The sequence below is a fragment of the Cydia strobilella genome, chromosome 26, assembly GCF_947568885.1.
Source record: "Cydia strobilella chromosome 26, ilCydStro3.1, whole genome shotgun sequence".
NCBI classification, from domain to species: domain Eukaryota; kingdom Metazoa; phylum Arthropoda; class Insecta; order Lepidoptera; family Tortricidae; genus Cydia; species Cydia strobilella.
The window spans coordinates 3,160,271-3,185,865 of NC_086066.1; the positions used below are offsets into that span (position 1 = coordinate 3,160,271).

Below are 25,595 nucleotides of genomic sequence, written 5' to 3' on the forward strand. Positions count from 1 at the left end.
TCAGATATATGTAAATACGAAGACGCGACCTCTGTCGCACGTTTGATAACAAACATGTCCTTTCCAGTCCCATTTAACCCTTTATTTCTCAATGTAGGTTAGTAAAAACATAACTTTTAACCCTCTATTTGTATTTTTTTCCTAACCAGAATCAATGGTAATTGGGCGACGAGGAGGCTTGAAACTTGGCTATTTTTTGCGCTTTAAACGGTTAAGTTTGGCAGCAGTTTAATATACGTCAGTTATTCGCGTTTTGGAACGCAGTATTGTATTTCTAATGCGAACGGTTGACGTTACGCTTAAGAATACTACGCTCCATGGCTTGCTGATAAACCTCCGTTTGGATTTTTTTACCTTTGTCAAAAACGAAGTCTGTGCTCAGTGGATGGCGAGAAGGCACATGTCCATGAGTTTCCAGAGATATGTATAATGTAATCTTGACTTACTTGCTCGGGTCGTAGTGCTTAGAACGCTTGATGTAGTTAAACGGCGCGATTTGCATATCGCCAAATAGAGGCACCACCTCCAAGTTCTGTACAAACAAAAATATTAACAATTGTTTCCATTGCAAAAAGGTACCTGGGTCAGCCATTCTTAAAGTGGGCTCCGCGAAGCCCTAGGGCTCCGCAAAGCCTCTGTAAGGGCTTCGCGAGAATACTTGTAATAATAATAATAAAGAAAACAAAACCCAGCTCTTCAATATGTTACTACAATTTTTTTTATTTGGGGCTCCGTCAAATATTACGCTTTCCAAAAGGGTTCCGTCACCAAAAAAGTTTGACACCGCTGACCTGGGTCAAACATAAATCGTAATAACGTCATATGTCTAGTGTCTTTGTTCCGTATAAACTCCTTATTGACTGCGGGCCAGGAACAGATTTCTATGAACGCGCGATAACTCGCAAAGTGGTTAAGGATGATATATAGTGAATCATGGGCGTCAGCTGCCGCTCCGTATGAGGGTTGAGAAACACCCGGGATGCGATGACAGATGAAATTTGCGCCTGACCCGCGGTCTAATAGTGGCTAATTATTTTGACAGTTCCACATATAAGCAATTTTGGCTTGTCAGTTAAACATTGTAGGGCCACCCTGCACTCACGTCCATTGAGCGTCGGCATCTATTTAGTAAGCGCTATGGAAAATGACGTCGCTGTGCAGTTGCGCCAACGAAAACACCTAGACACCAACTACATAAAATAGTAGGATTAATTACAGGACACACTAAACAAACGGCAGAATATCAGTGCTCCGCTCAATAGAGTGGAGCGTATAGCTGAGTCGGAACCCTTTTGTTGTTGCTGCAATGCACACAGCGTGCAGCTAACCACTAAAAACTAATATTTCGTGTTTAAGTAAAAAAAAATTTGTTAATTTAATTTAGTACTTAAGTTTTGTTCTGACTGCAATGTACCTACTTATACTTTACACTAAAATTGTGTGTTTTGCAGCATCCAAATAAACGTTTTATCTATCTATCTATCTCAAACGCCTCCACAATATGGGAATAACAGACATCCCCATGTGCAGAGCGTGCATGGAACAGGAAACAACAAACCACATTCTCCTAGACTGCAAACAGGTAGAAGTATACAGGAGCAAATACCTAGGAACTCCGTGCACACTAAAAGAGGCAGCTAGCAACCTGAAAACATTGCTAGGCTTCATGGAGGAACTGGTGTGGTTAGAGTAGCGCTACCTCGTTTCACGCAAAATAGGCACAATAGTTGTCGAGTTGCGGAAAATGCCCAGAAGCACTAACTAACTAACTAGTTGCACCAATGTTGCGTCCAGCAGCAGCTATAGAGCAGGGATGTTGCGGATGCCGATTTTTTGACATCCGCGGTTGCGGATGCGGATGCGGATTTTTAAAGGCTCACAAACGCGGATGCGGATGCGGATGTCGAGATTAGGCACATAAAAAACGTCTTATATTTACACTTTAGTAGATTTTATTTAAAAAAAAAAACGAAACAGCATTTGAACAAGAATATAGGTGCCCCACAATCGTATTAGTATAGTAAAGTCCAAATAAAACAAATTATTCACTTCTTGTCGCTGTCCGCCATAGGCTAAAGTGCTCGAAATTGCTCGATCGACGAATGACAAAAACGAAACGAGATTCCTATTGGCTAATGACGAAATTACTTAGCACTTACGCCGCTGCTAAGACGTTCCTGTACCTAACTGTTCCACATCCGTATCCGCATTAAGCTCCGCATCGATTTTATGCGGGTGCAGATGCGGATGCGGATGTTGAAAATAATGCGGAAGTTCCGCGGTTGCGGATGCGGATGCGAATATTCGCAACATCCCTGCTATAGAGTTGACTAGACGCCGACGCTCGGGACACGCTAGTGTAGGTGGCTCGTAAAGTTGTTTAAAGTTTCAAATATGTACCTTGAAGATCCTGTCGATCCGGTCGAGGCGGATTTTTTTCTTCTGGTCCAGGCGGTTGATGTTGCAGGCGTCCGAGTCCATTAAGAACAGCCCGAAGCCCATCACCTGGAAAGGACAGATGCCTTTTACAATACAATAAGATCACTATAATACAATTTAAATGTACGTCGTACGTACTACTACCTACGTCGCATTAGGGAGAAGGGGTCTGAAGACCGCGCGGGATCGTGCCTGGTGCAAAGGTTGTCCATCGCAATTCAATGTGGTAACGCGGCTAGTGTGATGGGCACCTTTGCGCCAGGGACAACTCGGGGGGGACTTTTTGACTAGGCTTAAGTTTAGTCTTAAGTTTGATTTAGGTATTTATAGATTTCAAAATTTAAATCTTTATAATAATGTATCATGGCATGAAGTTCACCTTTTGTACAATGTATGTACATTAAGTTTTTCTTTTGTGCAATAAAGTTTAAATCAATAAATAAATAAATAACTATTAAATAAACAAATTTAAAAACTCCCTACGCTACGCTATATGCCAAAAAAATACTAATTGATGCCAAAAATGCCTTACATCATCTTGGAAAAGAGCTGATACTCTTCAAAATGCTGAATCGATTTCTATCAAACATTGCTGAGAACCACCGCAAGGAGACTCGCTTTCATGTAAAAAAACCGGCCAAGTGCGAGGCGGACTCGCGCACGAAGGGTTCCGTACCATTACGGAAAAAACAGCGAAAAAATCACGTTTGTTGTATGGGAGCCTCATTTAAATATTTATATTGTTCTGTTTTTAGTATTTGTTGTTATAGCGGCAACAGAAATACATCATCTGAAAATTTCAACAGTCTAGCTATCACGGTTCATGAGATACAGCCTGGTGACAGACGGACAGACAGACAGCGGAGACTTAGTAACAGGGTCCCGTTTTTACCCTTTGGAGATACGGAACCCTAAAAATAACAATAGTGTAAATATAGCCGGTCAAAAAACTTTGCCAGTAGAAAAAGGCGCGAAAAATCAAATTTTCTATGGGACGATAACCCTTAGCGCCTACATTTTTTAAATTTGCCGCTTGTTCTACTGACAAAAATGGCTTGACAGACTCTATAAAATAATGGTAGTAAAATATGCAGCGGAATAAAAAACTATTAGTAACACACCAAAGAGAGATATAACTCCGTAATAGATGGATACAGTCTAAGAAAAAAACGTGCCTCGAAAATCAAGAAAATTTGATTCTCGTTCAGAGACCGCTACTAGCTTTGGCTTACTGTCGTATAGATGGCGTTGACGGTTTCGTTTGTTGTTATTTAACAATTTTAACGCATATCAGTGAAAGAACATGGGTCAAAATCATAAAAATAATTAATGCAAATAAAAAAAATCATTTATCCATATTTAAATACATTTTATCGTATTTTTATAAATATTTATTTTTAGTTTTAAAGTGTGTCGACAGATGGCAGTGAATTTACTGGGGTTACAAAATTTACTATGACAGTACCGCTCTAGTATAAGTTACTCTATGGTAACACTCAAGCAGTAAATTCCCTCCCTAAGCAGTGAAGCCAGTGAATTTAGCCTAGCCTTATCGCAATACAAAGCGTCAGTTCAGTCAGCGAAATATGATACGTAAATAGTATAAGAGGTGCGGCATTCTTTTGGGCGTAACTGATGACGTGGTGTTTTGTATTGTTAACTTGATGTTTACACATTCCAATTTTTAGGGTTCCGTACCCAAAGGGTAAAAACGGGACCCTATTACTAAGACTCCTCTGTCCGTCTGTCTGTCACCAGGCTGTATCTCATCAACCGTGATAGCTAGACAGTTGAAATTTTCACAGACGATGTATTTCTGTTGCCGCTATAACAACAAATACTAAAACGTACGGAACCCTCGGTGGGCGAGTCCGACTCGCACTTGTCCGGGTTTTTTAAATAGGGCGGGCTAGCAATACACTAAACACTTAAACTACAGGCTTTCTTGTGAGGTCTTTTTGTACACTAAATTGAACTAAAACTCTAAAAAATATTGTTATTAAAATGTGGAATCACTACATAGTATAAAACAAAGTCGCTTTCCGCTATCTGTCCGTCCGTCTGTCCCTATGTATGCTTAGATCTTTAAAACTACGCAACGGATTTTGATGCGGTTTTTTTAATAGATAGGTTTATATGTATAATCTGTAAAGGTTTTGTGTAAATAAGTTGAACTGCCCGTGCGAAGCCGGGGCGGGTCGCTAGTTAATAATAGAATACAATTTTTAGTTATAATAGTAATCATATAATTAAATTGATCCTTGAGATGTAAATTGATTAGGCGCAAGTGTTAATACCCAATTATTAATTGAAACTGTTTACCTAATGGGCCCATTGTCCTTATCTAATTGTGGTAGGTTCATCAATTAGATTAGACAAAGGTGATGTTATATTTTGTAGGGTTCCGTATGTTATAAGCTTTTATTTAATTTGTAATGTTTGTATGTTCGGGTCAAATCTTGCAACATAAATTTGACCCACTTCCCATTATTCGATTAAGCTGAATTATTACAATAGGCGTTATTTTGTACTGTAAGGTTTTATTTTGTGCAATAAAGGTTAAATAAATAAGTAATTTCATAGAAGTTTGGTCTAACCTATCTGCCTCTTTACCACTCTTGCATATTCGGGCGATAAAGAGGCAAATAAATAAATTTCGGTTTTCGTTTATCGTCCCAATTTTAAAATGAGAGATCGGTTAGACAAATTGGGTCGAACAGTAATTTTAATACCTAGGATTAGAAAAGAAGGTTTAGAGTCTAAACTTGACTAAGGTAAGTAAGGTTCCCTAGCAAGGATCCCTAAACATTCCAAGACATTCGAAAAGGGATTAAGTTCATTAAAATCCTAAGTACAGTTAATCTATTCCTTAATGTTATTGTAATGTGCGAGCCGAAAGCCAAAATGACATAAGCGTCATTCCGTTCACGGATAATATTTACCTCCATAGCAATACGGACTGTAATCGGGTAATCGGATATTGAATGAAATGAGTCATTTCGAAATTGTATTTATGAAGTGTTAACAAGAATTTCGTTATCAATATGGTTTGTTGTTAGTTGAAATCCGGTGGTTTGTGTGGTTGGTTGTGTGCTGGTGACAAATTGGTTCTTAATAGTTCAGGTTTGTATATTCCCTTTATTTATGTATTAAATGTGGTACCTTTTGACTTTATTTAAAATAAATTATTTAACACCATGCATGAAATAAAGCACCAAATAGAGAAACGTAGACAGCAGTTATTTTTACACAATTTCTATTTTAAAACCCGTATAAAACTATAAAGAGTAGGTAATTTGATTGTGACGTCACATGCTAGTGTTTCATATAAATTCCATAGTAGCAAAAACGTTTTGACAGTTCGAAAAAAGGAACTTATTTAACTAGTAGTCAAAATTGTTATAAGTACAAAATAAATAGAGCAAGTAGAAGTTTTGTATGTCAAATTTCATGTCATTTCAGAATGTAGTTTTAACTATGTATCTTACGAACTATGCATGGACTTTCTACGAACTATGCATGGACTTTCTACGAACTATGCATGGACTTTCTACGAACTATGCATGGACTTTCTATTTACTGTTTTAATAAAAAAAACATTACTGGTTTTAAAATGTGAGTTTACTTCGATTGTATGGCGGCGGCTAGGTTCGTGTGACTCAAACACAACAACCTTTGTTCCGAGGACGGGTCCACATTTGTGCCATTTTCAATCAAAAGGGTACTTATTGTCGGTTGTCAATAAGGCGCTATTTCCATATAGCTTCAATTAGAAATCAACCTTATCGACAAGCGACAATGTGGTACCTTTTGGTTGAAAACGTCACATTTGTCCGGTTGTTTATTGTTAGCAGTCACATCTGTGTGAAATGACTGGAATGTTTAAATTGCCGACTAAACAACAGACAAGACAACAACACGAAATCAACACGTTTATTGTTAGGATTTCTCATTGTTCGCCCTCTGCTCTCTGCAGAGAGCCTGGCGGCTATGGGACACAGGTATTCGATTCCACAAAAGTGCGAGTCGGACTTTCATTCCAAGGATTCCCTACATTACACAATTTTTAACAATGTATTTTTTATGTGAATGGTGTGTGAAAAATCCGTAGGGGTCGGATCAAAACTTAAGTAATTAAATCAGACTCGCGCTTTACTGCACATTTCTAATAGGTTTTCCTGTGATCTATACGTAATGAACTATTTTGTGTATTTTTTTTTTAATTTTTGACCCAGTAGTTTCGGAGATAAAGGTATATCGTAAATATTTAGATAACTTCTAAACTATTTATTTTAAAATTACAAAAAAAAAATTTGAGATTCTCACAACGAGCTCTTTCATTTGATATGTATATAGTTTAAAAAACTTTATTTTTAAATTTTCTCATTTACCCCCAAAAGAGGCCCCCATTGTTTACATTACATGTTCGTCTTTGGGTCACAAACTTATATGTATTTGGTTTGGTTGGTGTATGGTTGATAATTGAATAAAAATACCAAATTTAGCTTTATTTAATGACTTTTTTATTTAATGAAGTCATAAACCTTAAAATTCCAAAAGAAACATTTGTTTTTTTATAATGATGTTGAATGTATATAATTCTGAACGCACAGGTTGAGTCGATGCAATTTCAAAACGCATGGTCGAAATGTCAACATTGTCAACAAAATTTTTACTTTTATTGATGATGTTTATAATTAACCTGGTGATGATAATAATGTGTACAAATAATTATTGTAATTGATTGATTGATGATGACTTATTTTTTATGAGCCGTTTGTCTGCATGTTTCACTTACCTCGCTATAGTGAGGTGAAAAGTTTTGTGTTACACACGGGTGCAAATGTATTTTACTTCGTGTGTTGAAACACTCGCTACGCTCAGGATTCTATTTTAGAACCACTCGCTTCGCTCATGGTTTAACTATATAATCCTTTCGGTTGCTCGTGTTTCAATTCCACACTCGCGGGTAAAATATAACTTTGCACCCTTGTATAACAAATAACTGTTAAAAGACGCATTTATCTCAAGTGACGCATTTAATCCAGTTGACTATATAGGTACATATATACCATATACTTAGTTCATTTTGTTTGAATTAAGGCAGAAAAACAATGTTAAAAATAAAATAAAAAAACATCTGCAATATTATATTGTACGCAATGTGACCCGTTTAAATTGTTTTATTTTGCACAGTTTCAGAATGACGACGTACTCAATACGATTGGATGACGTGGATCTGGCGCTGCTGCCCACGCGCACGCATAACAACGACTTCTTGAAAAAGGAGCACTTTCAGTTCCAAGTGATCAAGGAGTGCACAGGTATTACGCGGTTATCACATGTGCGAGCGAGACAGCGCTACGTACGATAGCTATGTCCCGCTCGCACACCGGAGCAGCGTGCGGATCCGCATATATTGTGAAGGCCGCCTTACTGTTTACACCAACTACTATATGACAGTAATTGCAAGATAAATAATTTCACTACATATCACGAAATCAAACTATTTGCGATGCTACATGTTACAATTAACCATTTTGCCATCTTTTGTAGACCTCTAAATTGTGTGATGTGTGATATTACAATCACTCAACCGCCCGATCATATTTCAATTTCAGAAGGTCCAGAACTCACAGACGTAACCTACACATGCCATATATGCGCTATCAACGTGCCAGCAGCGTTCGCTCACGAGCATAACGCGAGCGTAAAGCATCAATCGAACGCGCGCATCGCTCGCGTGGCCACGCTGCGCACCCACGCGCTCATCTCCGCACTCCCCCCACCCCTCGTCACGCAAACTGGGCGCTTCTGCACAAACTGCGCGACAGTTGTTGATGAAGACCATGACAAGACAAAAGAACATCGAGTCGCTGTGATGCATGATAATCTGCTCTGTGAGCTGATGAAAGCATATGTCGGTGATGATAATGATGGACCAAAAGATCAATATGCTGATAACAAGGTTGATAAAATACAATTTAGTGGTAAGAAATATGAAAAAGGTTTTAAAATTGTTGAAGATAACAATAATATCAATGACGCCATAGTAACTCAAACGATGAAACTCCGATCAGAGGATATCCCAGATAATGTAGTAACAAAAGTCATGCAACCCATTGCAAATTGTACCACCAATGATACGGTCTCAGAAACTAAAGATGAAGATTTTAGTAAAGATGAAACTTCTAATAATAACATGAGCACTAACAAAAGTGAAAAAAAGTCACCTGCTAATTCAGTTTTGCCTGCATCAAGCCGTTGGGTTAAAACACTTCCTCAAACTACAGATGTGACAGAAAATGGAACAGGTCAAAATGAGCCTGGTACCTCGACAAAAATCGGAAAAGAAACTATACCACAGAAAGCAAAATCAGCAAGGGAACCCTACGAAAAAGAGCTGCGCAAATTTATGGACACTAAAAATCAATTCCAAATTAAAGAATCATATTCCAGAATACATATAAAGACAAATGACGACACTGTGAACGTTTATAGCGATCATTTCCACAGCTTTCACAGAGTGTACAGGAATGGTGACATAGAATGCATAGTTTGCGATAGCACTTTCAATGAAAAAGATTCAGAAGCACACAAATACAGTTTGAATCACATGAGTGGTGTCGTTAAAATAGGAACGGATAGAGAATACGTGAGAGAGGTATGTATTATTCGTTATGTTTTTGAAAGTTCTATGAACTATTGTAAACTATTTTTAATATTGCTAAAAAATTAAAAAAAAATAAACCGTACATCAATCACACTGCGGGCACAACATATTTGAAAATACCTCGTAATTACTGGGTCATTATATAGGAGTTTGTTCTGAATCACTTTCGTGGATTCATTTCTCCGGCCATGTACGTCGATGTAAAATATATGTTTACACTTTTGCATCTTACTCCTTTGTAATAAGGCGAAAAATTTAAACATATCATTTACGTCGTCTGTACATCTAAGCACAGGAACAGTCACGGATAAATATTTTCTAATATCCGGCTCTTTTTAATTTTTTACAACATTTTTAATACATATTTCAGGTAAACAAAGCATACAGCCACTGCATACTGTGCAACCAAAAGATCAATAACATAAACGTAATAAAACACAAGCAATCACAGCACCACAATTTACGAAAAACCTACAATGTTAGAAGCAATGCCAAACCGAAGGAAGCGGCCACGACCGAAAGAAACAACGAAAATACAAGCAAAACAACCGCAACTGAAAGAAACGATAAAAATAATGAAACGGTTGATGTAAGTGAGCCTTATGAAGAAATAGAAGGGGAACTGCGGTGTCTGGTTTGCGTATGCAGAGTACCAAAGGATGTACGAAATAGAGAAGACCATGTAAAGGGATTTAGACACTTGAATAACCTGAAATTGAAGTCTGCTGAATGATTATAGTTATTTACGATACAAGTGCGGAAAAGAAGAATAGACACGAGTTGCGAATTACCTATTCGCACGTGTATCGTACAACGTTTTACAGTACACATGGCCCTTTAAACTTTCGACATATGCACGAAAAGTGCTCTTTACGCATTAGTGCGAGAAAGTAGCACCATATGTACTGTAAAAATTATTAAAAAACTGATATTGTTATAAGTTTTAATTTGTAAAATAGTTCTTCGTGACCAATAAATTGCTCGTATAACTAATACTATTTTTTTTTTGCTTCATGCTGGTGTCCATTCACAAAGGGGTTGGCCGGACGAAGTATTTAGCAGATGGCGCCAGCATAGCTTGCACTGTCAATCCCTAGAATTGTGTCAAATTTTGGTTTTTTAAATGGAATTTTCTGCCCTGGATGCCAGCCCTTTAAGCCAAATCTCATAGAAAAAGGGGCAAGCTATGATGGCGCCATCTATGCAAACCTTTGACAGTTGCCAACCCTATTATTTATTGAATAAGTAAACAAGTACAGCAAGCTCAGCAAGTTCAGTAGTGTTGTACACTGTAGAAACGGGTCTATTGTTTCCCATATAGTTTTAAGTATTGTTTGTCCACATTTTCGTCAGTCATAATTTGGTTTTTCTCAGAAACGCGTAACTTTTCAGGATTGCCATAAAACAAACCTAACCTAACCTATCTATAGGATAACCTGAGGAAAATCCTGAAAAGTTAACGGTTTCAGAATTATGACTAATGATAATATGACAATCATTACATTATGATTTTCAATAATTACGTCAAACAAAGGGACCCCTATAGGAACACTGTTGCATAATATGACTATGAAAACATCACGCTTATAATGATACGGCCTCACTTTGTTCTACTCAAGTCGGTGTAAAGTCAGCTTAGGCGCACTCTAATTAGACAAAATTCATTATTTTATACTTAGTAGAAAACATTGCTCTTTGGTAGATTTACTACCAAAGTATGGTAACATTAGCAGGTGTCACCGTTATCTGTCATGTTCATTATCACGTCTAACTTCAAAATCAAATTAGAAATCACCGGTCGAGCACTGTGCAATCTTCTTTTGTTTTATTTAATAAATGTATTATTTATGTGGACGAGATAATAAAAACCAAAAGGCATCTTCATATTAGCTGGACAAGGTAAGTGAAATAAACACAGTCATCAGTGTATTTTAGTTGAAGGTAGATTTTTTTTTCGATTTTTATTTCTCTGGAAATCATTTATATGTATAATACTTTAGATGATTATTTTCAGAGTACTATTGAATCAATACTGAACGTCTTTAACAATAATTTAAACATAATATGATGTTACTCGATTAAAATTAAACATTAACGTAATATATTTTACAAAAAAAATTGTAAAATTGTAAAGCATGCCCTGCAGAGATTATGCAACTGCGTGATTTTTCATGATAGCTACAGTTACAAAGATTCCTTTAAAATGTAGAACTAAGTAAAAAAGACGGTTAGAACAGAATAGAATAGAAAACGTTTATTGTAAAAATCTACATACAGCACTATACAAGTTTAAAAAGAAGAAGATCTTATACACTAACACGTAAAATTACAAGTAGCTTATACTAACATGCAATGATTACAATATTGATGCTGCTATAGAGGCTACAAATGGACACCACTCAGCATATGCTCTAACATATTGGTATATGCTACAGCGCTGGTCTTCCGTGGAGCCCAGAGCAAGAAGATAGCTCAGAACATTAATGCTTTATGGGCTAAGTTCATAAAATTAAATAAAAGTCATAAACAGTACCCCAAACATTCCATTGTTTGACAGTTTTATACGTAACTAGCTATGTTAATTAACTGTCGAAAATAAGTACCTAGCATATGCGCATTTTTAGGACTTTATTTTTCATCACCAAATTTTATCAAAAGTGTCAGTTATTTAGCCGTGCCGTAGCAGACAGAGTTACATTTTGCATTTTTTTGTTACTATCATTTTAGTGTTTGGAATATACAGTCGAAGGCAAAAATATGGCTCAAAAATATGTGAACACGACTTTATTGTGTAAGGTGTAAGAGCGTACACATATTTTTGAAACTTTGGGAAGGTATTTGCACTTGACTGTACAAACAAGTAACAAGTAAGTATTAAAAATTAAAACGTTTTGTTCATACTTAACAATAAGCAGGTACCTGCTTTAGATTAAAATGCAATGCACTCAACCTTAAGAGGAAAGGGGACAACAGCTCCTCCATAAACATAGTCCTCATTTTCCTCTCTGGATATAAACATTATGAAAAAACAATTTGCACAATTTGATGCTTTTTAACAAAAGCTATGCCCCTTCGTTTGAATTTTTTCTATTTTATGCTAGCTATAGCTGTAAAATTAAGGAGAGAAAAACAATTTTGATACAAAATTGAAAATGCTCCTAACTCTTATAATAGGTAGTAAAAAATCCAAAAAACATTAAAGGAAGGGGCATAGCTATGGTCAATATACATCAAATTGTGTCAAAACATTTTCAATATTGTTAATATCCAGGGAGGAAAATGAGGACTACGTTTGTATGAAAAGGCAGTTTCGGAGCGGTCGTATATGGGGCATTTTCTATAAAAAGGGACCTTATTGTCGATGGCGCTTACGCCGCACAGCTTCGCGCGGCATTGTATTTATATCGGAGCATCGTTTATAATGGCGTATGCGCCATCGACAATAAGGTCCCTTTTTGTGAAATACCACATATATAGTACTACATAAAAAAAACGACTGAACTTTCTCGTACATAAATATGATAAATGTTATTAATAATTATTGAACTAAAAAAATATGATATAGATTATAAATACAACTGTCTAGCTATCACGGTTCATGAGATACAGCCTGGTGACAGACAGACAAACGGACAGCGGAGTCTTAGTAATAGGGTCCCGTTTTACCCTTTGGGTACGGAACCCTAAAAATAGGCAAAAAATGACCATCATCCCCCCCCCTCTAACTCCGAAACTACTGGGTCTAATTTTTTTTTTAAATACACCAAATAGTTCTTTACCTATAGATGACAGGAATCCTATTAGAAATGTGCAGTCAAGCGTGAGTTGGACTTAATTACTAAATTTTTCATCCGACGGGTTTTTTAAATACAATTCACATGTTGCACATAAAAAATGCATTGTTAAAAATTGTGTAATGTACGGAACCCTTGGAACGCGAGTCCGAGTCTGCCGGTTTTTTTAAACTGCGGGGCACGATTTTTTTCTTAGACGTCCTCTTTTCTGATACTAAATTTATTATAATTATATTTTTAGAACGAGCAAAGTGCCTTCTAGCAACGGATTATCTATAACCTATACAATAAGCCGTACACACAATGACAACATATTCCATAAGCTTGGATGATGTGGATCTGGCGCTGCTGCCTGTGCGCACACACTCTTACAACAACTTTTTGAAGAAGGAAATCTACCAGTTCCAAGTGATGAAAACTGCATCATGTGAAGGTATGCCTTGTCCTAGTAGTTATACAAACTGAAATAGGGGATGTTACTGCAATGTTCTGCCACCAGAGTGCAGCACAAGCCTTTTTAGTAAACAATAGAGTAACTTTATTTAAGAGCCAACAGGAGTGGTCATTTCTCCATACAAACGTACTCGACTGTTTCCTCCGTGGTTTTTGAAGCTAGAGCAATGATTTTTTCAACACAGATTAATATTGTCAATATCTGTGTCGGTGTGTTTTGCTTTTTTTGATATTTTTGTTTTTTAAGGCGCTAGAGCCCTTCACACATGGCCAAAAATGGCCTCACTGACTATGCCGCAATGAGAGGCGTGGTATTCAAAACTGGTATCAATTAGCCAAAAAATCAAAACAGTCCGACACAGACAATTTCATAATCATTTAGATTTCCAAATTTGGTTACGATTGGTTAAGTTTTGGAGGAGGAAACAGTCGAGTACAAAACCTCGATTTTTGAGATTTTTACGCAGGATTTTTCGCCTAAGCTGCAGTTGTTCTTATCGCACTAATTTTAGGGGCGGGGTCAAGTTTCTAAATACGTACACAGACAGAAAAGTGATGGGCAATAGTCGACATTAAATGTCGATAATCTAGTGATGTGATAAGATCGATAAACCTTTTCAAAGTCGCGATTTGCCTCTTAGTAGGCGAAGTACGTAAAGTGAGTATGCACTTTGGCCTCAGGGGATATCGTTTAACACTATTTATTATTCCTTGGTTCATACAAAGCTGAGCTGACGCACTAGCTACGAGATTAAGTCCTGGTAACCCGCGAAAAAGGGAGGGGAAAAGTCGGCTTCTTCGGTCCAGTTTGCCTCTATTTCTACATATCTGTTGCTATGAGATCAAATTTGGTATAATTATTGTGTAAATTAGGGACGAATAATTTATTTTAGAAATAATAGTTTCACATTTTCATACACAAATCTGAATATATGAACGAAACATTAAAATCATATATAATTTTTGGTCACTGATTTGCTCTTTAGAAGCAAATTGTGGTGATTTGCACTAAAAATTAATTACACAATTTAGTCCATTTATTCGTTATTTAGAAAAGTATCAGTTCTAAGTACGTATTCATACATTTGATTGTAAAAAGAATTAGTAATACTTTGGTTAAAATATTGTTTTATATTTTACAATTTTCACTATTATTCTAAAATTTATTTTAAATAAAGTATTACTTTTATTAAATCGTTTATGACGTGATCTTATTAAGTATGTATATGAAAAGGGCTCCACGAGGCGAAATACTTTTTACGCCAATTATTTTCTTTTTTATTTTATTTACAACAAAGAAAAATGTGGTTACTTAATAATTGTCTAACTTGTTGAAAAAATAACTTTACATACTATCAACTTATAACCGTAGTATATTCCATGATATGTTTTAAATGCACCATATTTTTTTCTAATTTTTAAAAGAATATTTGATACCTTTAAAATAATATTTGTCTGACTGTCTGTCAATCTATCTGTCAGTCTGTCACCAGGCTGTATCTCATGAACCGTGATAGCTAGACAGTTGCAATTTTTACAGATGATGTATTTCTGTTGCCGCTATAACAAGAAATACTAAATACAGAATAAAATAAATATTTAAGTGGGGCTCCCCAAACAACAAACGTGATTTTTTGCTGTTTTTTGCGTAATGGTACGTTTGCGTTTTTTGTTAATAGCTTTTGAATTTTTTTTATGTGGGAATGCTTCGAATACATTTTTCTAGACATCATTCCGAATCTAATGAGGTATCATACGTATTTTTAGGAGTTAGTATCTCTATTAGTGGCAGCCGTACAAGCCCAATTTCAAAGAAAAACCGCAAATGGATGTACAAGTTAGCCGTTTGGCACACGCATACTGAGGTCAAAACAAAATTTTTGACCCGCAGTTCCTAAAAAAATCCCTTAGGAAGGGTGTGCTACAACATTTTTTTTTGTATGGAAAAAAACATTTTTTTTTTTAAAACCTATCGTGTGTGGTATCATACGAAAGGGCTTTTTGAGGCGATTCTAAAAGTATACCAAATCATTACATTTTAGCCATTTTTTTTTGTAAATTAAAACAAATAGAATTTTCAAAACATACCAAGTTTGGGGTCAAGTTAAAGGGTTAAAGAGGTATTTCCCGTTGGATATATGGATATTACGTATCCTTGTATGATTAATATGTACCGTATCTGCAGTACAGTTCCATAAGTCTCGTAAAATAGGTATTGAAGTAGAACGGCCGGTCCGGGCCGTAGCAACTACGCTCGCATTCCATTGCTAATTGTTCTGTTTATAAGTTATTGATATACCCGACAAAAAAAAACAAAAAAAAGTGTTTTTTGTTTAATTTAGTTTAATTTGTATACTTTTAGTTTAAGTCATATATGTTAATACCTACGATATTAAGTTATTTGTTATAGGTTAAGTGTGCGCTCACCGATAAAATGTATTTTGCGTGAAAAAACAATTAATTCTCGTGTAAGTGAATATTATGTATTCTTATGAGAAAATAAAGATCTTTAAACCTAACTGTGTCACTTTGTATTTTAAAAAAAAACTAAATAAAATTATTTTTAAAATTCCTTTTTTTGGGTTAGATATGAGGAAATCACGTATCATTTTTGGTATATTGTACAAAAAAAAATCAGCCATATCGTATCTGGAGGAGCCCAAACTTGGTATGTTTTGAAAATTCTTTTTGTTTCAATTTAAGAAAAATGGCTAAAATGTAATGATGTGATATATTTTCAGAATCGCTTCAAAAAGCCCTTTCGTATGATAGATAAGAGAAGAATACGATAGGTTTAAAAAAAAAAGTTTTTTTATACAAAAAAAAAAGATTTTTTATACAAAAAAAAGTTTCAGCACTCCCCTCCCAAGGGATTTTTTTTTAGGAACTGCGGGTCGATAATTTTGTTTTGACCTCTAGTATACGTGTACCAAACGGCTAACCTGTACATCGATTTGCGGTTTTTTAATGCGAACAGCTTACACTATATTTTTAACCACCTTGAACGTTTTGTAGACTAGACTATTGTCCCAAATTGGGGTTTCTTATTCATTCCGACCAGGATTAGGAGCTCTTCAAACATACCTATTTTAATCAAAATCTGACTCATAAATAAAAAACGGACCATTAATAAAACTGTATAATTACATCAACGTAAGAAATATCTCATGTCACATGTTTCTTTGTTATGATAATTTTATCTAACCTGAGGCTTTCTTTTTTTCTAATCAACGAAGCCGGAGAGCGACAAATTTGTTTTTCATCACACTTGCTCGAAAAGATCTTATTTCATGCAGGTGTACTGAAGGGAAAACAAAAGGCCTATATTGTTCCCGCGGGAGTTATAGCTTTCTTTTTTTAATTAGATATGTCACTAATTCATACGAAGTACGAACCAAGTAAGTTATAAGTAAAATACTTTGTTTAAATTATAAGGGTGTGTAAGGGAGTTTTACTTCTAAAATACTGACAATTATAATTTAGTATTTTTGTTTATAATATTTAATTGGATTAATTTAATAGCCGTTTAAAATATTTTTACACAAAATTTTCAATCGTGGCTGAATGCCGAAGGTCTGTGCCTTAGATGCCTAACCTGTCAAGAAATGACAATATGGCGGACGAATATTTGAAATGTCACCGTATTTTATAATTATTTCCCTGAAAGTTTAGTTTTTCATCACAAGTGTAACGAAAACCATTGTGTGTAACTCCGGGGGTAAGAATATTGTAAACTCCTCCTTTACAAAATCTCACTTACCCCCCTCGTTGCACAATGTAGGTACTAATAGCACAGCGTGTCGAAAGTTGATACTTTCCGCACGGAAACGAGAAATAGTTATTTGTTATACAAGGGTGCAAAGTTGTATTTTACCCGCGAGTGTGGAATTGAAACACGAGCAAGCGAAAGGATTCTATAGTTGAACCACGAGCGAAGCGAGTGGTTCTAAAATAGAATCCTGAGCGTACGAGTGTTTCAACACACGAGAAGTAAAATACATTTGCACCCGTGTGTAACACAAAACTTTTCCCCTCACTATAGCGAGGAAAGTGCAACATCCACAGGCGTTAGATCATCTTCATTACTGGAATCACTAATTTTTTTACGATATTATAACAGAAAACACTAGAAATTCTGATTTTTACGTGAGTCGGTGTTCTCACCGACACGTAAAAATCAGTACAAATGAACAGTAAAAATTTTGTTGACAATTTTTAGCATTTCTGTTCTGACGTATGAAATGTCAACGATGCGTTTTGAAATTGCATCGACTCAACTTGTGCGTTCAGAATTATATTTAACATCATTATAAAAAATCTAACGTTTCTTATGGAATTTTAAGGTTTATGACAAAATTATTAAATAAAGCCAAATTTGGTATTTTTATTAGATTCTCAAACCATTTATTTAATGATAATTAATATCAAAGATAGATATAACTCCGTAATAGATAGATACAGTCTAAGGAAAAAACGTGCCTCGAAAATCAAGAAAATTTGATTCTCGTTGAGAGGGCGCTACTAGTTTTGGCCTACAGTCGAATAGATGGCGTTGACGGTTTCGTTTGTTATTTGGTGAAAGAACATGGGTCAAAATCATAAAAATAATTAATGCAAAAAAAAAAAAAATTTATCTATATTTAAATACATTCTATCGTATTTTTATAAATCTTCATTTTTAGTTTTAAAGTGTGTCGACAGATGGCAGTGAATTTACTGGGGTTACAAAATTTACTATGACAGTTATACCGCTCTAGTATAAGTTACTCTATGTTAATATCGAACGAACCATTATTATGAGCGTTTTACGTTTTGTTATCTGTCAAGCTACTTAAACACGCTCCATCCAAGGTCAAATTACTTTCCCCACTAGTGGATAAAATGCGTTTTTCCCCGCTTGTTTTAAAGGATAAAAGACGGCTTTCCGAGCTAGTGAGGGGAAAAGAAATGATTGTTTTTTTACTCTCCTGTAAAAGTCAAAATGTTATTTGGATTGCAGGTTGTAGAAGGATATTGAATTAAAGATTATAAAGAAGTTATATCACAATAACAGGAAATAAGTAAACGCTCAGTGGTGGTAGCGAGCTAAGCTAACAGAAAAAGTTTGTAAGAACTAGCTATAGCCTATGATATGCCTATATAGCGGGCCGCGACCGCGACGCGACTTGCAGGCATAAGGTCCGTGAGCGCAAATGACGTGCGCGTCTGTGTGCGTGCACCACACACACGGGGATATGGCGGCGCCGCCCCCGTCAGCGCGACGGAGATAATCAGTTTGAAATCTCAAAATTGAGAATTCGCTCAGCTCCTGTTGGCTCTTAATAACAAAATTTCCTTGCGACACAGACATATCATAACATGTCGAGCGTTTTTCGACTTAAAATACGTGAATAACCCGTTATTAATATATTTAATACATAGAGTAACTTATACACACTGTACCTGTTAACAGGTTTTTGACAAGTTTTCAAAGATAATAAAATATTACATACACAGGACCTACCGGGAAACGCCAATCCGAAATTTCGTTATCTGCCTCTTTATCGCTCGAATATGCAAGAGTGACAAAGATGTTAGATAACGAAATTTCGATTTTCTTGTTTCGCGATAGACCCTCGGATTGTGGTAACGGCGCCCCCTACGCAGAGTTTCGCGTAATATTTCCTATTGATGGGTTCAATGATACGAAAGTTACGAAACACATTTTTGACCTAAAAATACTATTAAGTGAAGATCTTGTGAGGAGTTAGTTCTTAAGTATATACCTAAGTAATATTGCAACCTTAGTATTTTTCTTAGTAATCTGGACAGGACAATTTAATTAATATATTTAATTATTTTCTGTATCGAGAGTGATGCTAACGATAACGTAAATCAATTTATCACTTCACTCGATATTTTATATCGGCATTACTGTCTGTCAAGTGGTCAATCAGGCAAAAAAAGGGCACAGAATCCTTTGTACATTACTCTGCCTATACCTCTGATTTGCATTACGAATAAATAATATATTACTTAATATCTTAAGTTACAGCGCCAGAGCCCCCTATTCTCTACACGTGCCACATATGTGCGATCGAAATACCAGTAGCGTTCGCGAGCGAACACGCCGCAAGCCAAAAACATCAAGCGAACGTTCGCATAGCGAGCGTAGCGGCGGAACGAATGCGTGCGTACATCTCCGCTGTCCCTCCAACTTACGCTACTAAATCATGTACACGTTTCTGCGTAAACTGCTCTAAGGAGGCTGATGAGGACCACGAAAAGACAAATGATCATCGCGTCGCTGTGATGCTTGATAGCTTGCTATGGGATCTGATGAAAGCATACGTTCAAGATCATGATGAATCAAAATGTAATAGTGAGTTACAAAGTAAGCAAACGAACGGAAATAATAACAGCAAAATTAATGATCATAAACAGGATGAAGTAAATATTAATCAAGTAGAGGGGAACGATATAAATAATAACGATCTAGTTGACAAGGCTACCAACAGTCAACCAACGAAACGAATAGAAGAGATAGTAGAACAAGAGGGAAAAGTAGTTGAGAAAAATTGTGAAGTCAATGATAATTCAGAGAAATCTAGTGAAGATAATATTATAGTTAACATCATTGAAAATATCGACATGAACAACAAAATTGAAGAAAAAAAAAGCAAGGAACATAATTTGAGACACGAAAAAGATGACTATGGAGAAGAGTTACGCAAATTCATAAATGTTAAAAATTCATTTGTTTACAAGGAGTTAGTTAAAATAAGTATAAAGTTAAACGATTATATGATAAACAACATTGATAGTGATCACTATCACAGCTATGACAGAACGTGTGACGATGGCAGTTTAAACTGCATAGTGTGCGATTGCGTTCTCAATGATAAAGACGCTGAAGACCATAAATATGATTTGGAACATGTGCGTCGAGTTGCTAACTTGGGAAACGATGGACATTACATAAGAGAGGTAACATATTTATAGTTTAATACATAACTCTTATCTAATCACATATCTACATTATGCTTTGTTGTCTGTTGTAATCGTACCATATGTTTAATAAATATTTTTCAGATAAACGAATTCTACAGTCATTGTATTCTATGTAATTTAAAAATACAAAATATAGACTTGGAATCACACAAGCAATCAGCAACTCACAACGTAAAAGAATATTTGTACACTAACACTCGTTCTGGTATTATAAAGGAACACAAAGAAGCCAAAATGTGCAATGTAAAACTAGAAGCACTCAGTGAAAATGAAGAACTCGACCATTATGCAGAATACAGTAAAAATTATAGCCTTGAGGAACACTTTATAGTCAGTTTTGATGATAGCTCGGAGGAATATAGTGAAAATGAAGAAACCGATGATAGCCTGGAAAAAGACTGTGAAAATAATGAACTCAAAATGTTATTAGAGGAACACAGTGAAGATGACGAACTCGAAGATAACCTGGAAGAACACAGTGAAAATGAAAAACCCTGCAATAAATTTGAGGCACAATGTGAAAACTCAAATGATTACCTGGAGCAATACTGTAAACATGAAAAATCTAATGCTTGCTTAGTGGAATACAACACTAAAGAACCCGTTGATAATTTTGAGGAAAATAGTGAAAACGAAAATCCTGAAGATAATACAGAGGAATATAGTAAAAATGAACAATTTGATGAAGAAGACAATTGCAGCAATAATGAAGAGCCCATACATAACATGCAGAAGAACTGTGAGAATGAAATACTTAATGATAACCCGAATAAACGCAATATAAAAGAAAACCCTGATAATAACTCGAAGGACTACAGTGATAATGAAGAATTTGATTATAGCTCGAAGGAACTCAGTGAAAATGAACAATCCGAAGATAACTGGAAAGACTTCAGTGACAGACTTGAAAAATTAACAGATGACATCACTAACAATATTATGGTAAGTACTTACTTCTTAAACTAAAGTCAATGGTGCTGCTCTCACAACAACAAGTGACAAAGTGAATGGGGTTGGCCGGTCGAAGTATTTAGCAGATGGCGCCAGCATAGATTGCCTTGTCAATCCCGAATTGTGTCAAATTTTTGTTTTTTAAATGTAATTTTATGCCCTGGATGCCAGCCCTTTACGCCAAATCTCATAGAAAAAGGGGCAAGCTAAGACGGCGCCATCTACGCAAACCTTTGACAGTTGCCAACCCTATTGGAATAGGTTTCTAATTTCTAATAATATTTCTTTTATTGATTACACAGGTAAAAATCGAACAACTAACAACAGAACCGAAAGAAGAAAAAATAGAAAGGAAACCAGAGGAAATTAAGAAAAATGTAGTAAAATATGACTCACAGAAATATGCAGAAGAACTACGCAAATATATAGACGACAAAGATTCTTTCGAATTCAAAGAAACTTATATTATGGCACAAATAAAGATAAAAGACAGTATTCTAAAAACGTATAGAGACCGTTTTCACGGTTATAATAGACTGAGCGACAAAGGCACAATAAAATGTATGGTTTGCGATTCAGTTTTCGATGAAGAACATGGTGAAGATCATAAATTTGATTCGAAACATATGCGGAAAATCGCGAACTTAGGAGAGGATGGTCATTATATCAGAGAGGTAATAGATTTTATTGATTCGTCAAGTGTTTTAGTTTTTTAATATACATTTTATTTTTTATACCTACGTTTACTCACAACAAAATGTAATCATTTAAATAACAATATAATTTTTAAATATCACCCAGGTCTTGGAGACATTTAAGATGAGTAGATTGAGTAAACTTAGAATGTAAAAAATAGACCCTTTACTAATCAAACATAATGGCAATATTTTATTTTCAGATCAACGAAACACATAGTCACTGTATTTTGTGCAATTTGAAAATAGAAAACATAAACGTGGCAACACACAAGGAGTTATTTTCTCATAAATTTGGTAAAAGATTGTTTACTATGAGCGTTACTGCAAAGGTTATTGAAGACGGCACCGAAATACAACATAGCCCCTCAGTAATCAATCAATCAATCAAGGATTGTGAATCTAGTTGTCATTCCGAAAATCATGATGCAGATCAAGAGTTAAAAGTTGAGAATGTTGAAATCAATCAAGTTAACAAAAGCACAACAAGCGCTGACGAACCTAATAGTATTCAATCTGCGAAAGATCGGAACGTTCTAATTACTAAAACTGGCGAAGCTAAAGTTGTGATAGAAAATTGCACCAGCCCCTTTGACCTAATAAAAGCAGTAAAACATTTTGAAACAAACGATCATCATGATATAAAAGATTATGAAAATGAACTTCGTAAATTTATAGATAGTAAATGTGATTTCAAATTCAATGAAAGGTCAAACGTGATACGTATATTGATGAATGATGAAATAATAAGTATTTACAGTGATCATTTTCACAGTTTTGATAGGAGGTATTACGGCAGAAGATTGAATTGCATAGTTTGTGATTGCATTTTAAAATATGAAGAGGCTGAGGAACACAAATACGATCCAAAACATATGCGTAGAGTCGTAAACTTAGGAAATGATCAACATTATCTAAGAAAAGTAATGCATTTTTATTTGTTACAAAAGGCCATGCCAGGATAAGCTAAGTGAGTCTGCCCCCAGCGAGTTTATTTAAAATTGAAATTCTTTATTTCGAACTTGACTTTTAGGCTTGTAATTTTTTTTTATTGATTTGTCTTTCTATTAGTATCGAGTATGCCAAATTTCAGCTCCCCAGACTTTATAGTTAAATAAAATAAAATAAAAACGAAATATGATCTTTCTTTAATATATTTTTTTTCTAGCCAGCCGATTTTGAAGTGCGTCACGTATATTGTGCATGTAGTAAGGACAATTACAAAAATCTAGAGGTGTCGCTGGCGTTATAATAGTTAAAAAAAATTATTTTTTATAAAAAAAAAATAGTTTTTGTATGGCAATATGTCACAAAATTAATATCATGTAATTGTCCTTACTACATGCACAATATACGTGACGCACGTCAAAATCGGCTGGCTAGAAAAAAAATATATTGAAGAAAGATCATGTTTCGTTTTTTTTTTTATTTAACTATAAAGCTTGGGGAACTGAAATTTGGCATACTCAATACTAATAGAAAGACAAATCAATCCAAAACTCGCTGGGGGCAGACTCACTTAGCTTATCCTGGCATGGCCTTTGTAGTATTTATTTAAATTAAAGCTGTTTGGTATTACTTCTACACTTTCTCGTAAAAAAATCCTCGGCTAACTTATGAAAAACTCAAAAATAATTCGCTAAAAAGTAGTTTTATTTATTTTCCATTATATAGAATTTAACTGCACTTTGGTACTTCCTAAATAGTAACATGAAATATTATAAATAATCATCACAAATTTTTGTTATTTTTTTAGATAGACGAATCATACAGCCATTGCATTCTATGCAACTTGAAGATTAAAAACGAAAACCTGGACAAGCACAAGCGGGTCTTACTTCACACTATAAAGAAAGATCTCTACACCAGCAAGACCGAAAATACAGAAAAAGAAGTCACAATTGAAAAACCCGATAGTGAAATTCAAGATGGCGATCGAGTATCTAATGAGAAAAATGTATCTAATTGATACAATCATTGGTACCAAAATTGAACATCCATATGAAGTATCAGCAACAGGTACACTGCGTTGCATGGTTTGCGATTGCCAAGTGCCGAATGGTGTCCAAAATAGAGAAGAGCATGTCAGGGGTTTTAGGCATCGTAATCTGATATGACATAAATATGCATAACTAATTAACAGCGACCTAAAGAGGGTCTAGGCTTGGGGTTTAGATATGCATAGTCCAACGATACATATTTATGTCTTCATCAACAACAGTTATTCTTCACAGCAGTACACTTCAAATTAGCTCAAATTTAATTTGTAAAACAGTTATTGTAAGTTAAGCGTTAAAATATTTCATTTCATAAGTTTATTTCATTGCTCCCAGTCCTTAATATTTTGTTGTTTTACTCCAATATAATTTGTATGATTTACCGTTCTTGGGAGACTATATTATTTTTTAATTAACATCAGATTCAGAGACGCTTTTTAAACAGAGGCAATTTGAAATATATTTTTATGACAGGTAAGTATAATTTTTTAATGATTTTAATTTTAGCTTATTTATTTTTATTTTTAGATTTATTTGGATCATGTTATTTATTTAATTACTCATTAGACTCACTTCATTGGAATACCACCATAACTGCCTACCAATTTATTTTTTGTTGTGTGTAATAAAATGATTGTACCGTATGCTTGTTTTTTTTTTTCCTTTTCAGCTACTTAGCTAGCAACGGTTTTTAGGGTTCCGTACCCAAAGAGCATAGAGTAACTTATACTAGAGCGGTACTGTCATAGTAAATTTTGTAACCCCAGTAAATTCACTGCCATCTGTCGACACACTTTAAAACTAAAAATGAAGATTTATAAAAATACGATAGAATGTATTTAAATATAGATAAAAGATTTTTTTTTATTTGCATTAATTATTTTTATGATTTTGACCCATGTTCTTTCACTGATATGCGTTAAAATTGTTAAATAACAAACGAAACCGTCAACGCCATCTATACGACTGTAGGCCAAAACTAGTAGCGCCCTCTGAACGAGAATCAAATTTTCTTGATTTTCGAGGCACGTTTTTTCCTTAGACTGTATCCATCTATTGCCAAAGAGTAAAAACGGGACCCTATTACTAAGACCGCTGTCCGTCTCTGTCTGTTACCAGGCTGTATCTCATGAACCGTGATAGCTAGACAGTTGAAATTTTCACAGATGATGTATTTTTGTTGCCGCTACAACAACAAATACTAAAAAAAGTACGTAACCCTCGGTAGGCGAGTCCAGGTCCGGTGTTTTTTAAACTAGCTATTACAGTTTTAAGTATAAAGCGCTTCACACACCTTAACTCAGTAACTGACGACAGGGAGGCAACTAAACTAAACGTTAGACACGGTAGAGATATCTGCATCTCACTTCTACATATTGCACCGTCCCTGTCGTTACTGAATTAAGAAAGTGCGTGAAGCGCTAAAGGATGGTATTCCATCTGTCCAATATCTTGGTAGAATGTCATTGCGTCTCACACTCTCTTTAAGCAAAATGTGAGACGCAATACACATTGGACAAATAAATTGGATCCATCCTTACAGGTTGAAGGTTTTATGGTAAGTCTTGATATACTTGCCAGTTTTAGCACCCTACCAGTATGC

The 25,595-nt window shown here is 35.2% G+C and overlaps 3 protein-coding genes across 4 annotated transcripts in view; 2 read left to right on the top strand and 1 right to left on the bottom strand.

Moving 5' to 3' along the window:
• Positions 1 to 25,595, bottom strand: part of LOC134753114 (cytoplasmic FMR1-interacting protein) — an 88,261-nt gene that overhangs the window by 35,529 nt on the left and 27,137 nt on the right. The window contains exons 7-8 of the mRNA XM_063688884.1: positions 2,401 to 2,505; positions 447 to 532 (exon numbers count right to left, since the gene is read on the bottom strand). Coding sequence (XP_063544954.1) covers positions 447 to 532; positions 2,401 to 2,505 — 191 coding nt within the window. The remainder of the gene's footprint in view (positions 1 to 446; positions 533 to 2,400; positions 2,506 to 25,595) is intronic.
• LOC134753135 (uncharacterized) lies at positions 5,507 to 10,076 on the top strand. The gene is made up of 4 exons (XM_063688910.1): positions 5,507 to 5,562; positions 7,636 to 7,763; positions 8,061 to 9,103; positions 9,483 to 10,076. The coding sequence occupies exons 2-4, from the start codon at positions 7,643 to 7,645 to the stop codon at positions 9,843 to 9,845; spliced, it is 1,527 nt and encodes a 508-aa protein (XP_063544980.1). The 5' UTR covers positions 5,507 to 5,562; positions 7,636 to 7,642; the 3' UTR covers positions 9,846 to 10,076.
• Positions 13,177 to 24,564, top strand: LOC134753125 (repetitive organellar protein-like). Of its 2 annotated transcripts, none has more exons than XM_063688896.1 (6): positions 13,177 to 13,339; positions 19,388 to 20,325; positions 20,431 to 21,291; positions 21,603 to 21,974; positions 22,199 to 22,918; positions 23,752 to 24,564. In XM_063688896.1, exons 1-6 carry the CDS (start codon positions 13,210 to 13,212, stop codon positions 23,962 to 23,964), a joined length of 3,234 nt encoding a protein of 1,077 aa, XP_063544966.1. In that variant the 5' UTR covers positions 13,177 to 13,209; the 3' UTR covers positions 23,965 to 24,564. The 2 variants fall into 2 exon arrangements, with proteins under 2 accessions (XP_063544966.1, XP_063544967.1); XM_063688897.1 differs by having other exon boundaries at positions 19,394 to 20,325.